The 12,464-nt window shown below is 50.1% G+C and overlaps 1 protein-coding gene across 35 annotated transcripts in view; it reads right to left on the reverse strand.

Moving 5' to 3' along the window:
* Kalrn (kalirin RhoGEF kinase) overlaps positions 1 to 12,464 on the reverse strand; it is a 605,995-nt gene that overhangs the window by 46,619 nt on the left and 546,912 nt on the right. For all 35 annotated transcript variants that reach the window (XM_015993393.3, XM_042259218.2, XM_042259217.2 and 32 more), the window contains 9 exons: positions 9,008 to 9,074; positions 8,415 to 8,518; positions 8,192 to 8,261; positions 7,841 to 7,927; positions 6,646 to 6,738; positions 5,708 to 5,758; positions 4,802 to 4,879; positions 1,764 to 1,949; positions 1,060 to 1,231 (listed from right to left, as the gene is read on the reverse strand). In XM_015993393.3, the coding sequence (XP_015848879.1) occupies positions 1,060 to 1,231; positions 1,764 to 1,949; positions 4,802 to 4,879; positions 5,708 to 5,758; positions 6,646 to 6,738; positions 7,841 to 7,927; positions 8,192 to 8,261; positions 8,415 to 8,518; positions 9,008 to 9,074 (908 nt within the window). The remainder of the gene's footprint in view (positions 1 to 1,059; positions 1,232 to 1,763; positions 1,950 to 4,801; positions 4,880 to 5,707; positions 5,759 to 6,645; positions 6,739 to 7,840; positions 7,928 to 8,191; positions 8,262 to 8,414; positions 8,519 to 9,007; positions 9,075 to 12,464) is intronic.

Consider the following 12,464-nt stretch of genomic DNA (forward strand, 5'->3'; position numbering starts at 1 on the left):
GTATGCAGGGGGACATGTGGCTGTGAGTACAGATCTCAGTTCGGGCAAGAAGAGGAGATACACCTGAAATTGATGTCCTGTGTGTCTATGTAGGTATGCTTGCATGTTTGTATATATCCTGGTGTGTGCTCATGAGACTATCCAGTCACTGTACTGTTGGTTCCATTTTGCCTTCAACTTCAGGCTCTGGCTCAGTAGAGCAGTAAGTACCACCTTCCAGCTGTCCATCTCCACTCACACACCGAGCGGAAGGTGAACAGACACCAGCAGGGGCCAAAGTGAAACACAAGCAAGATAGCAAGTCTACGTCACCTTTGTTTGTTTGTTTGTTTGTTTTTTCGAGACAGGGTTTCTCTTTGTAGCCATGGCTATCCTGGAACTCGCTCTGTAGACCAGGCTGGCCGTGAACTCACAGAACTCTGCCTGCCTCTGCCTCCTGAGTGCTGGGATTAAAGACGTGCGCCGCCACCTCTTATGGATGCCTGTGGGGTCCACATTATCTGAGTAACCACCAGTTTGTTACTGGTGGGACATTTGGGTACCACTGAGGTAGGTTTAGCAGCTGTCTTATTTGGAAAGGGGCAAGGTCAGCTAGACAGGTAGCTTAGGCAGGCTCTCACCGGTTGGGAAAAGAGGAAGGACTTGAACCGTTTTACCAAACTCTTAGTTGTCTCTAGATAATCCTAGGGAGCCTGTGAGAGTACTAGCCACCAGCTACAAGGTGAGAGAACAAGAATCCCACAGTCGCCTGCCTGTCTTCTAATCTCCCCCAAATTACCACCAGCTGACCATGGGGACCACAAAGACACACATACACGATATCCTGTGGACAAATACCCCTTCGATTAAAAGCATGGGGTTTCTTTCTCACACCTATGTTCCATTTATGTCCTCAAGTTAAGAGGCTTCTGAAGTTGTCTCAAACTATAAGAGGTTGGAGACCAGACAGATTGTGATCTGGCCTCCTAAGTCTCCACGAACTTAGGCCCAAAGATGCTCAGGGAGGGGTAGGGCCCCTGACATGGCCTTGCTTCAGAAGCAGGCCTAGCACGCACGTACCATTTAGGAAGTCCCTCTGTGTTTCTAGGACTTGATTGATGTCCTGCACCCAGGCCTGCTGGATGTCTGCGTTGGCAGCCTGCAGGATGACCCTCTCTGAAGTCTCCCTGTTCATGAGCGCAAACTTGCAAGGGTCATTGTCGACATTTTCCTCCAGGACCAAGTAATTCATCTGAAACGAAGCCAGTTTGTCTTTTTCATACTTAAGGAGCTAAAATAAATCAGCAACCTACTACTGTCCTTCCAAGTGGTTCTTTTAAAACTCACACTTTTTTTTTTCACTTGTATTTTTACGTTGATACGGGTGTTTTGCCTGCATGTATATCTGCACACCATGTTTGTGCTTGGTGCCTGTGGAGACCGGAAGAGGGCATCAGAACCCCTGGATCTGGAGTTACGGAGGGTTGTGAGGCACTGTGTGGGTGCTGGGAACTGAACCTACCCCCTCTGGAAGAGCAGCCAGTGCTCTTGAGGGCTAAGATGTTTCTCCAGCTTCTCCTTCAAAGTTTTTAATTTCAGGAGAGGTTTCCAAGTTTTACTCTGGCTCTAGCTTCTGTCTTTGGGTGAATGACTTGACCAAGTCAACCTTCAGGATTATGCTGGAGACTGGCCCTGGGCCTGGCATTGCTTCTCATGGGGACCGCCAAGTAGCTTCACCCCCATGATGTTCTCTGCCCCTTTGTGCCCTCACTGTCCCTCTTTACCTTGATGCTCCTTTTGAACATGTAGCCTGGGGTGAGGGACCCCTTTCGGAGCAGCTCACTGAAGATGACGATCTGTTCAAAGAGAAACACACGCCTCTCCTTGGTCCGGGACTGCATGCCAGCGTCCAGCTCAATCACATAGAATGTGTCTTGCTGCAGAAGCTTGCCCTGGGCGGTCAGGGTGCCCTGATGGAGACAGGAGTCCAAGAAAGGCCGTGAAAAGCAGGGAAATGGAGTCAGCTCCCTTGGGCTACATGTTTCCTGCCTCCGGGGGATGTGGACAAGAGACCTGACACTCCAAGCCTTGGAACTATAGCAAGACACTGAACTGGGATCCAATGACTCATCTGGGGATAGACTATGGACATTTCCCTGTTCATATAAGGTTCCTAAAAGGGAAGGGCTTGGGTGATGGAGTCAATGAGAAATACTGGCCCCAAAATGCCAGAGGAAAACAGCTAAAAAGGAATGGATGATCTTGGCTTTATCTTTTCTCCCTTTTTGAGACAAGATCTCACTGTGTAGCTTTCAATGGCCTGAAACTTGCTAGGCAGACTAGGCTAGCCTTGAGCTCTCAGACTCACCTGCCTGTTTTCTAAGTGATGGGATTAAAGGTGGGCACCACCTTGCCTGGTGCTTTTCTATTTTTTTGTTTGTTTTGTTTTTTAATTAAAGAAGATTGGCGATGCTTGGAGCTGGCAGTAGCCTGTCTCCCTTGCAGCTTTGAGAATCTTCCTGCCTGGCTTCTTTGTGGCATGGGCCAAGGGCTTAGGGGCATTCTCATTGTTATGAACCTAGAACCAATTTGTGACCAAGGAAAGTGATATAAACAGCTTCTCAAATAACCTGATGATGTCAGTCCCTCCTTCTGTTGTTTAAGATAGGGGTATTCTAAAGTTTTTGTTTCTTGCTAAGATTGACAGGTGAAGTTGGGGTATATAGATCAGCTCTGATTCTTATAAGGCCAGAGATATTTCTCTGGATCCTGTGCTCCTTCTTAAAATGACTCTGGCTTTCAAGGTACATACTACCTGGTTGGGGGGTGGGAACGCTCATCTGGTTTGCCAGCTTGTAACCAGCGTCCCAGAGACATTTTCAAAGGGAATGTGTCCATCTAGTAGGTCTTCAGAGAGCCTATCAGGAAAGCCTCGTATTTATCACTTATTTATTTAATTGCTCTGCAATAAGAAGACTCTGACATCTGGGATAGAGGTCAGAGGGTCTATGAAATCTACTCTTTCTCAGGGACAACTTTGACCCCTGAGTGCAAATGTCAGTCATGCCCTGCACGTGATGCCTTGTTCCAAGCATTCCCGGGCACAGAGGTCATTTCTTCTTTTGTGTTGCTGAGAACACCTGCCCTTTGCTTGGACCGTGGCTGCTGACTGCCAAGGTCAGCAGGAGAACAGGCTTATCTCCACCTGGGCCAAAGTTAATATTAAGCCGGTGACCAGCTAGCCAGGAAAACTCTACACACCCTATGAGCATTACACAAGAACTCGATCAGGGGCACAGGCAGCCGACACTAAAGGAGAAAGCCACAGGTCTGAGAAGGAGACAATGAGGAGGAGGGACCCAAGGAGGGAGGAGGCGTGTGCTCACTGTCCTTCCTCATCAGCTGTGGGAATGCAGAGCAGAGTCTCTGTGGCTTAATGATGAAAATACGGGACGGTGGTGCTTGATTTACAAGAGAAAACTTTCCATTCCCGTATGTGGCTTTACACACACACACACACACATACACTCAGGTGGCTCAGACAGCACAAATAGATGCCCTCCTTCCACTCAGTGGTCACTTCCTGAAGGGACTCAGAGAAAGCTAGCCAGACTCCTAGTTCGAAAACACCAGGACGTCTAGTTTGAAGAGTAACAGGTAGCAGAGAACTTGGTTTGCTTACAATAGCCTCAGACTTGGTCTAACGCCCGGAGACAAAAGCATAAAATCTCTCCAGGCTAACTAACAAGAAGCCACCCCTGAACTCAAGAGCATATGTGAGCCAAGTAGCTCAAGGCATGCTGACATCTGACTGAGGCCTACCTTAGAGATCTGGGAACCCACGCAAACCTGCTCCCCCGGTTCCTATCATATCAAAGCACGGAACCCAGGCCGGGGCATGAAGGATGGACTCGAAGGGAGACAGCCCAGGAGAGACTAGAGGACAACCCAAACTGGACTGTTCTGACTCCCACCTTCAGTGACACTGCAGCTGGCCTTCCTTCTGCACTTTATCTGGGCTAACCTGTGCTAACTTAGCAGGGCTGGGCTGGATAGAGCCTTTCCTAATTATCTCAACTTCCAGGAATCCCTTTGCTCTAAGAAAGCATGATGAAATCTCAGACTTTGGGATTGAAAGGGGAGATTTGGACATGCACATAATATCACATCCAAAGGGAAGGTGATGCGATTCAGGAAAATGCCATGGGGACCAGAAGATGCCACCAACAAGCTAAGGAGGAGACTGGGAACAGATCCTCACAGTGCTCAGGCTTCAGACCGGTGAGTTCAAACCACCCAACATATAGTGCTCTGCTATGGCAGCTCTTCCAGACCAGTGCCATCTACTTCCCTCAAGACTCGGTTTCCTGGTCAAGGGACAGAAATGCGCTGTGTGGTGTTTTAGGGCTTTAAACATTCGCTGACCTAAAATCCAATCACCATATAGACGTCTGTAAAAGACCTCCCCGCCTGAGTTCCTGGTTTATCACCCATCCCACAGTGCCTCAGGGCCTCACATTTCTTAATCAGGAGGAAGGAGGGAAGAGACTGTGGCTCAAACAGCCACCAAGGAACTCTGTCCCTTTCCAATCCCCTTGGAATTCTGACCCCAGTTGGGCCAAAAGCTTTAGTTCGGCCTTATCCCTGAACTTCTTCCTGCAATGGTTCCATCTTCCAGATCTGTGAGCTGGAGAGGCAGCGGAGGCGGGGTGCACAGCTTCAAAGGGAAGCGCCTCCATGGCCTGGCTCCCTCCACGGCCTGGCTCCCTCCACGGCCTGGCTCCCGTCTACAGGGGCTTTAGTGGCAGTCCTCAGGGCTCACCTCAAAGCCCTGCAAGCGTCCCAGATTCATCATGTCATTGCAGCGTTTGGGAACAAGGCACATTAACTCCACGGCTTTCTGTGGGAAAGAACACGTCACTCAGGATGGGGGAGCAGCATTCAGTAGGAAGCTCACAAAATTCAGGGATGGGAGGAGGAACTTATCTCTGCTAGTCCCTTTGTTTTCAGAAAGGGTGCGGTCCCCTCTGTTCACCCTCAGAGGACTGCGTGGCGTGGCGTTTTTAGATAGGAGAGGCTGGTATGGGCAAGGGCCTCCATGTCAATGGTGACAACACATGGGAAATGTTACCCGGCCCATCCTTTTTCTACCTCCTGCTTTTATCACCACCCCACCCCCCATTTTTTTTTTTTTTTTTTTAACTTTTCTGTGTGGCTTTCAGAATGCCCAAGCAACAGCTTAGCCTGGTTGTGGAAACACAAGAGATTCTGACCTAAAATAACCTGCCAGAAATGGCTGCAACCTCTTTGGCTTAAAATAATCCCTATGGCAGCCCAAAGGAATCACTCAGGGGGTGGGGTGGGTAATCCGCACTGTGTGTTGAGGGATGGAAATGGAGTGATTTATGTGTTAGGGCCAAAAGGCACTTGAAGCCAGAAACAAAGTGGCATATTGAATCTTGCCAATTTCCCCCAGTGTCAAATGTCACTCTTGCCCACTATCCCCAGCAAGAGCCCCAGATATCAGTGGGCTAGGCCCTGGGCTGGGTCCAGGACAGGATTCTTGAGTTCTTAGAAACACTCTGCTCAGTAGCACCCGCCATGCCTCCTGTTGCTGAGTAATAGGGGAGGGGCTTGGACCCTGGACCTTCTGACTATCTTTTCCCTTTGGGGACAAGACACTGGCTACGGCCCCTGAGGAGAGCAAGCATTACAAGCAGAAACCTACCTCGATATCTGCGCACTCCAAACCTGCCTTCTCGCAGTATCGCAGGAAGTCCTGGCAAGGAAGGGCGGGAGGGGTGAATCGGACAGTAACATAGCCAGAGAGCCATTAAAAAACAAAAAACAAAAAAACCCCACTTATCATAAAAATGCAACAGCACCCCCAAGACTTCCCTCCCCAGTGGAGGTGCCAATGGATTGTAGCAGCTGAGAAATGAAAGACACCGAGAAAGACGTTAGAATATGACAAATGAGCCTGGGAGAAGGGACAGAGGAGGGAGGAAAGCGGGACCGTGACAAGACAGACAGGAGAAAGGAGTCGAGTGTTTTCCACTTGACCTCTTCTTTCCAGAAGAAAAAAAAAATCAAGTTAAGCTGTTTAGCATATGATCAGATCTTAGGGACCACGGAAGGTCTCCAAGGGCCACCCTTTCCCCTCTATTCCTTCCTCAGGCTCTTGTTATTTTTGAGGGCTTTGCTGCTGTTTGTTTGAGAGAGGGCGGCACGCCACATATTCATGGCTACATCCTCATGACCTTCTTGCCTCCGTGCCCCGAACGCTATAGTACAGATGAGTGGCGCCGTGCCCGGCTTACGCTTTAGTTTTCAAAAGCCCTGAGTCAGTGGCCGTAACAGAGCTCGAGAAAGGGCTCAGGGTGGAGATAGAGTGTAGAGGTAGGGTCCTTGGCTCAGTTCCCCAGAGGAAAGAGGGAAGAGAAAGTGAGCGAGGTGGGGGAAGAAAATAAATTAGAGGAAGAAAGACAAGTAAGCAAGCCACCTTAAGGGCAGACACAGGGCCATGCAAGCTCTTCAGGCAGCAGGCTGAGGGGGCCGCCAGCCGCTTTCCAGCCTGAAGGACAGTGGCACTCCCAAGCGCCATGCCCATGGCTCCAGTCTGAGGAGACACTTCTCCGGCCTGGACCCAGGCCCCCAGCTTTTTACCTTGAGCAGCAACTGGTACTTTGTTATTCTCTGAATGGGCTTGATGAGGAAGTCGCTGAGGGTCAGCCTCTGATTGATCTCTTGCTTCACCTCCTGAAACAGGAAGGCGCACAGGGGTGAGCGAGGAGCCTTCACGCTCTCCAGGAGAACTTGAGAATCTTCCAGCTACCACTGCCTACCCCACTGTTGACGTTAGGAGCTCGGTGTCACACAGCCCCAAGAAAGACCTCGCTTGGCTCCTGAGTACTCACAGTGAGCACTGTCAGACTATGGTCCTGACCTTAGTTCTGGGATGAAACCTGAAACAGGTACTGTGTTTTCTCTCCCACCCCAGGGAAGAATCAGGTGAGGGCTTCCGCTCCGACACAACAGGCCTATAAGGATGGCCCTCAACTGTGCTCTCCAAACACTCACGGTCCTTTCTAAAGGACGGTGTTGCCTCTTTATCAACAGATGTGATCCTGCCAGGCTGGGGCATTCACACACTTGGAGGTGTTGGACATAGGAATGATTTTTAGAAACAAAGGATCTCAAGGCTTGGGATTCTGTGGACGGGTCAAGTTCAACGGTGTGGGGGACCAGTTTTGATGCTAGCTACAGACCGAGAACAAGAGCTGACTATGAGGGGGCTGGAGAGACGGCTCAGCTGTGAAGAGCACTGGCTGCTCTTCCAGAGGACCCGGGTTCAATCCCCAGCACCCACATGGCAGCTCACAACTGTCTGCAACTCCTGTTCCAGGGGATCTGACACCCTCACACAGACATACATGCAGGCAGACCACCAATTTGCACATAAAATAAAAATAAGTACATTTTTAAAAAGCTGACTGTGAAGGGACGGCAAGATCTTTAAACCAGGGGAAAGGCAATTAGCCACAGTCCCAGGGGCAGGTGGGGAAGACCGTGGACACTATCGGGCTCAGTGGTCGCGTGAGAAGAACGAGAGCTTCCACGGATAGTCTGCCACAGACTATTTCCATAAGCGGAGGCTTCTCAACAGTGTGTAGACAGAGCCGCCCCGGCTCCTCTTCAAGCGAAGGCACATGTAGGGATGGAGCTAAGAGCTAACGGCTCTGTGGAGGCCGGTTTCTTGTCATGAAGGCCAAAGGCGGGGGCACCCGTTGATGGAGGATCCGGGGCCTGTCTCAATGTGGCTGTCTTAGCCTGAGCGCCTCAACCATAAGGAACAGCTCACCTCAAAGTAGGCATCGTATTCAGCCACGATGTACTCGGAACGAGGCTTGTTCTGGCAGTACCACACGTAAATGTGCAGCTTGCGTTCCTGGTGGGAAGAAAAACATGACGATCAGGCATTCTGGCTTTCTGCTCCCCCCAACCCCACCCAGAGCCAAGGGCAGTTAGGGACAAGGCCTGAGCCACATGAACAGGGCTGTGAAATGGCTAAATGTGCTAAAAAACAAAACCAGAGCACTGAGAGAGAGAGAGAGAGAGCACGCGATCTCAAGGAGAGCCAAAGAGAGGAGGAATTTTAAAAAAGAGTGTTTCGGCACCTGGAGAGATGGGAGACTGCCAGGCCGACACTCACATGCTTAATGAAGAGCTGGGCCAGTCTGTCTTGCTCTTGGATACATTTTTCCAGTTCAGCCAGGAAAAAACTAAAAGGAGAGAGGAGAGGGAAGTCACCGCTTCTGGGAGAGACATCACCTCTCAATGATGAAATCAACGACAGGAGGCCCCCGTCGATTAACCCTGCTCAGGTCAGACGCAGGGGGGCCCACGCCCCGCTCTCAGGGCTGCACAGAACTTACTCTTTATGCCAGTCATAGATCTGGTGGATGTTTCCAAACACGATCTTGTCCTTTCCCCGCATATCCTCGGGGACCCCCTTCTCTTCTATTCTCTTCATGAAGCCCTGCACACCAAGAGGCGACATCAGCAGGCGACTTAACAGTGTTCCGGGCCAAGCCCCATCCCTTAGCAGCACCATGGTCGCTTCTCCCACTCAAGCAGCACCCCCTCCGCCTCCCTCTAAATACATTAAAATACTTGTTCCCCTCCCTCCCTCCCTCTCCCTCCCCCTCCCTCCCTCCCATTTTCGAGACAAAGTTTCTCTGTGTAACAGCTCTGACTGTCTTGGAACTCACTCTGTAGACCAGGCTGGCCTCGAACTCAGAGATCCACCTGCCTCTGCCTCCCAAGTGCTGGGATTAAAGGCGTGCGCCCTCCCCGCCCCCCCCATTAAAATATTTCAAGAAGGAAATGAAAATCTGCCTCCACATTCTGTCTGAATTGCACCACTCTTTATTTTCTGCAAATTCCCAGAAAGTCGAGCGTGTACAGGTTAAAGCACCTGGGCCCAGATCAGGCGAACACAGGCACACCCACGCCGCCATCTGCTTACCTCCACCACAATCCCCAGGTCCTTGACGTAGTCCTTCTCTGTCTGTACCAGCTCATTCAGGACAAACCTGAGCAAGAGATAAAGACAGTGAGGCTCCCATTCATTATTAAGCGAGAAATCTCCACAGCGCAGAGCACAGGAATGTGATTTCAGAAAACTTAACACAGCACCACTGTAAAGAGCCTCACAGAGCACAGTAGCAAGATGCCTTTAGCACACCTGGAGAATCACTGATGAGATGAGAATGCAAAGCTAGAGAGGGCCGGCCCCAGGGGGCACAACGGTCAGGTGAGGGAGGGTGCCCCTTACTATCCTCCCCTCCCTTCCTCATCCTTCCCCTAACAAGACAAAGTCTCATATTTCCCAGGCTGGCCTCAAAGTCCCTATATAGCCAAAGATGATCGTGAAGTTCTGAGTCTCTGCCTTCACCCCCTGAGTGCCAGGATTAGAGATGTATACCACCACAGCTAGTTTTATGATTAGAGATATATGCCACCACAGCCAGTTTTATGATTAGAGATGTATGCCACCACAGGCAGTTTTACACAGTGCTGGGCATTGAACCTGGGACTTTGTACGTGCAAGGCAAGCACCCTATGAATCAAGCTTCACTCCACCACCTCTTGCAGAAACAACCACCACCTCTTGCAGAAAGGACTATAACCACTTTTTGCAAAACTGAGTTATGAAAGCATTGAAACCAAGGGATCAACATGAGACTTTTTTTTTTTTTTTTTTTTTTTTTTTTGGTTTTTCGAGACAGGGTTTCTCTGTGTAGCTTTGCGCCTTTCCTGGGACTCACTTGGTAGCCCAGGCTGGCCTCGAACTCACAGAGATCCGCCTGCCTCTGCCTCCCGAGTGCTGGGATTAAAGGCGTGCGCCACCACCGCCCGGCCAACATGAGACTTTTATTCCTTCATTTCGGCTCCATTCTTCTCTTAGCAAGAGAAGAGAGTCACTTGTGTGTTAACCAGCCTTGAAAGGCTATGGAGATATTGAGTCAAGCTTCTATAATACATAATCTGCGGTTATTCGGGATTGTATCTATGGTAACTGGCCTGGAAAAGCCTCAGTCAAGGCTAAAGAACCTAGGTTGGCTGCAGCTATTTCATGTTCACAACTCTGAATCTAGCATTCCCTACCCCAGGGCATAGGACTGATAATAACAAGGGCATTTGCTTTCTTGGGTTCTCTGTGGATTAGTTCTATCTCCTAGAGCATTTATTACATGCCAGTTACCCCATTTGGGTTTTTTCACGCTTATAACAAGGCAGGGATTGTAAAATCCTATTATTTAAATACTAAGACAGATGGGAAGGTTAGGGGGCTTGTCCAAGTCTACAAAGTGAAGAGCAGAGGAGGGATTTGAACCTAAGTGTTAAGAGCCCAAAGACGATCCTTTCCTAGTAGCCTACTGCCTAGGGAACAGCCCGGCCAGGCCTCTGGCATCCCTGAAGTCTCCACCTCAAATGCTACTTCCTTTCTTCAGTTCTGAAGACTCAAACACTGTACAGAAGACACCCTGGTTATGCACAGGTCCCAGAGGTCTGTGTTTACAGGAGTCAGAAAGAGTTTTGCCTGGAGACACCCCAGGACAACTTTTGGCCCAGCTGACGGAAGGGATGACATTCTGAGATGTCAAAGTGGAGTGGTGACTGTCACAATCCAGCAACTGTTCCAAACCCTGGGAGCAATTCGTCTGACATGCTTTCCTACAGGGCACAGAGAAGCCACTGAATCCCGGGGGTCCGGGCCTCAGAGCATATGGGGATAGCAAAGAACACATGCCGGCTTTATCAGCTTGCTCAGAACTCCTAGCTGGTTCTCTCCCTCCAACACACAATCATGTGTTTCAGGCCACAGGAAGGAATTGGCAAGGACAAATAGAAGCCTTTAGAGGTATCTTTAGCATGGCCCAAGTTACTTCCTGGAATAGAGCCGCAAGAGAAAACCCACAGGAAAAAGAGGGTGGGAATTTGGGGTTGGGCCCCGCCCTTTGGAGAGGAGGGCCAATGCTGTGCCGCCAGGTACCGATATCTTTATCTTCAGGTGTTTGCTGACTAATGGAGGTTGTTGTCTTGGGTTCTGATAGTCTCTAGGAGAGGGAACTTGCACTGGGTTCCTGTGAAGGGCCAGTAAAGTACCCGGGGAGATGAGACACGATCAAAGAAGTCTAGCTGGTGTCGTGGGGAACACAGATATCTATCATCCCGGTACTTGAGAGGCAGGAGAATCAAGAGTTTGAGGCCAGTCTGGGCTACATAACAAGACTCCTTCAGAAAACAAAACAAAACTAGACTGGTAGACATGCTTTTCAAGGCACTGCATGATTAACTGCCAAATGAGTTGAAAATAATGCCATTTTTTTTTTCATATCCAATCCCTACAGTACATGAATGTTATTCTTTGGTCTACCTGAAATTCTTCCAGCTACAAATGGGCTTTATATTAGCTACTCTTCTTTTTGGTATCACAAATGCCTGACGAAAGCAACTGACGAAGGAAGGAGGCGTTTATTTGGTTTCCAGTTTAAGGGGGTACACTCTACCATGGTGGGGGTGAGGGGAAGACAGCTGGTCACACTGTAGCCATAGAGAGGAACATTGGTGTTCAGCCCAGTGGCCTCCTGGTTCCCTTCCATTCAGTACAGGACCCCATCCCAGGGGGTGGTGCCACACATGCCCAGGTCCAGTCTTCCGGAAATGTCTTCACAGGCGTACCCAGAAGTGTGTTTCCCAGGGGATTCTCAGCCAGTCAAGCCGACAGTGAAGACTGAGCATCCTTTCGCACTGGTAGGGGATGGGTGGCCTTCCTTCCTGGCACTGGCTGTATCCACTGCCGAGGCGCCGGTCCTCCATGGCGAGCCCCTTACCTCTTCCTGCTCTCTGTGCAAGCCCGGAAGAAGAGTTTCCAACCGCAGCACGGCCTCACCAGCAAGCTTGGTTTTCTCCACTCTGTTCTGTTTTCTTTCTTCTCCAGCTTCCAAACTACCACGCAACTGATTTTGTTTGTCGGCTTTCTCCCATTAGAATGTAAACCTGCCGCACGTGAAGACTTTCTGTTGTTGTTCTTGTTTGTCTCACTCGTTGATTTATCCCGCGGGTGTGGAACAGAAGATGTGCTCAAAGGCATCTGGTGAGTGGGTGCGCGGCTAAAACTTAAGGGCAGCGAGTCCACCCTGAGGGGCTTCCTCCTCCTGGACAAAGGACACCTGCTTCCATCTTCTCATTTAACTCCTCAGTGTCCTCCTGCCGTCCCCCGATTGAGCCTCTAACGGTATTTATAACTGAACACCGTTACGTCTGCTCTTTCACGGTGCTCATGAAGCCCAGCAGGTTAGAATGAGGACATAAACGGTAAGAGACATTCAACAGGTCGGTTCTCAAGGGAGGTCAGGGCCTGGAAAGGGGAGGGTCTGAGGAGACCCAGAAGAGAGAAGCGATGGGTACAGCGGACT

Source organism: Peromyscus maniculatus, chromosome 12, assembly GCF_049852395.1.
Source record: "Peromyscus maniculatus bairdii isolate BWxNUB_F1_BW_parent chromosome 12, HU_Pman_BW_mat_3.1, whole genome shotgun sequence".
NCBI lineage: Eukaryota > Metazoa > Chordata > Mammalia > Rodentia > Cricetidae > Peromyscus > Peromyscus maniculatus.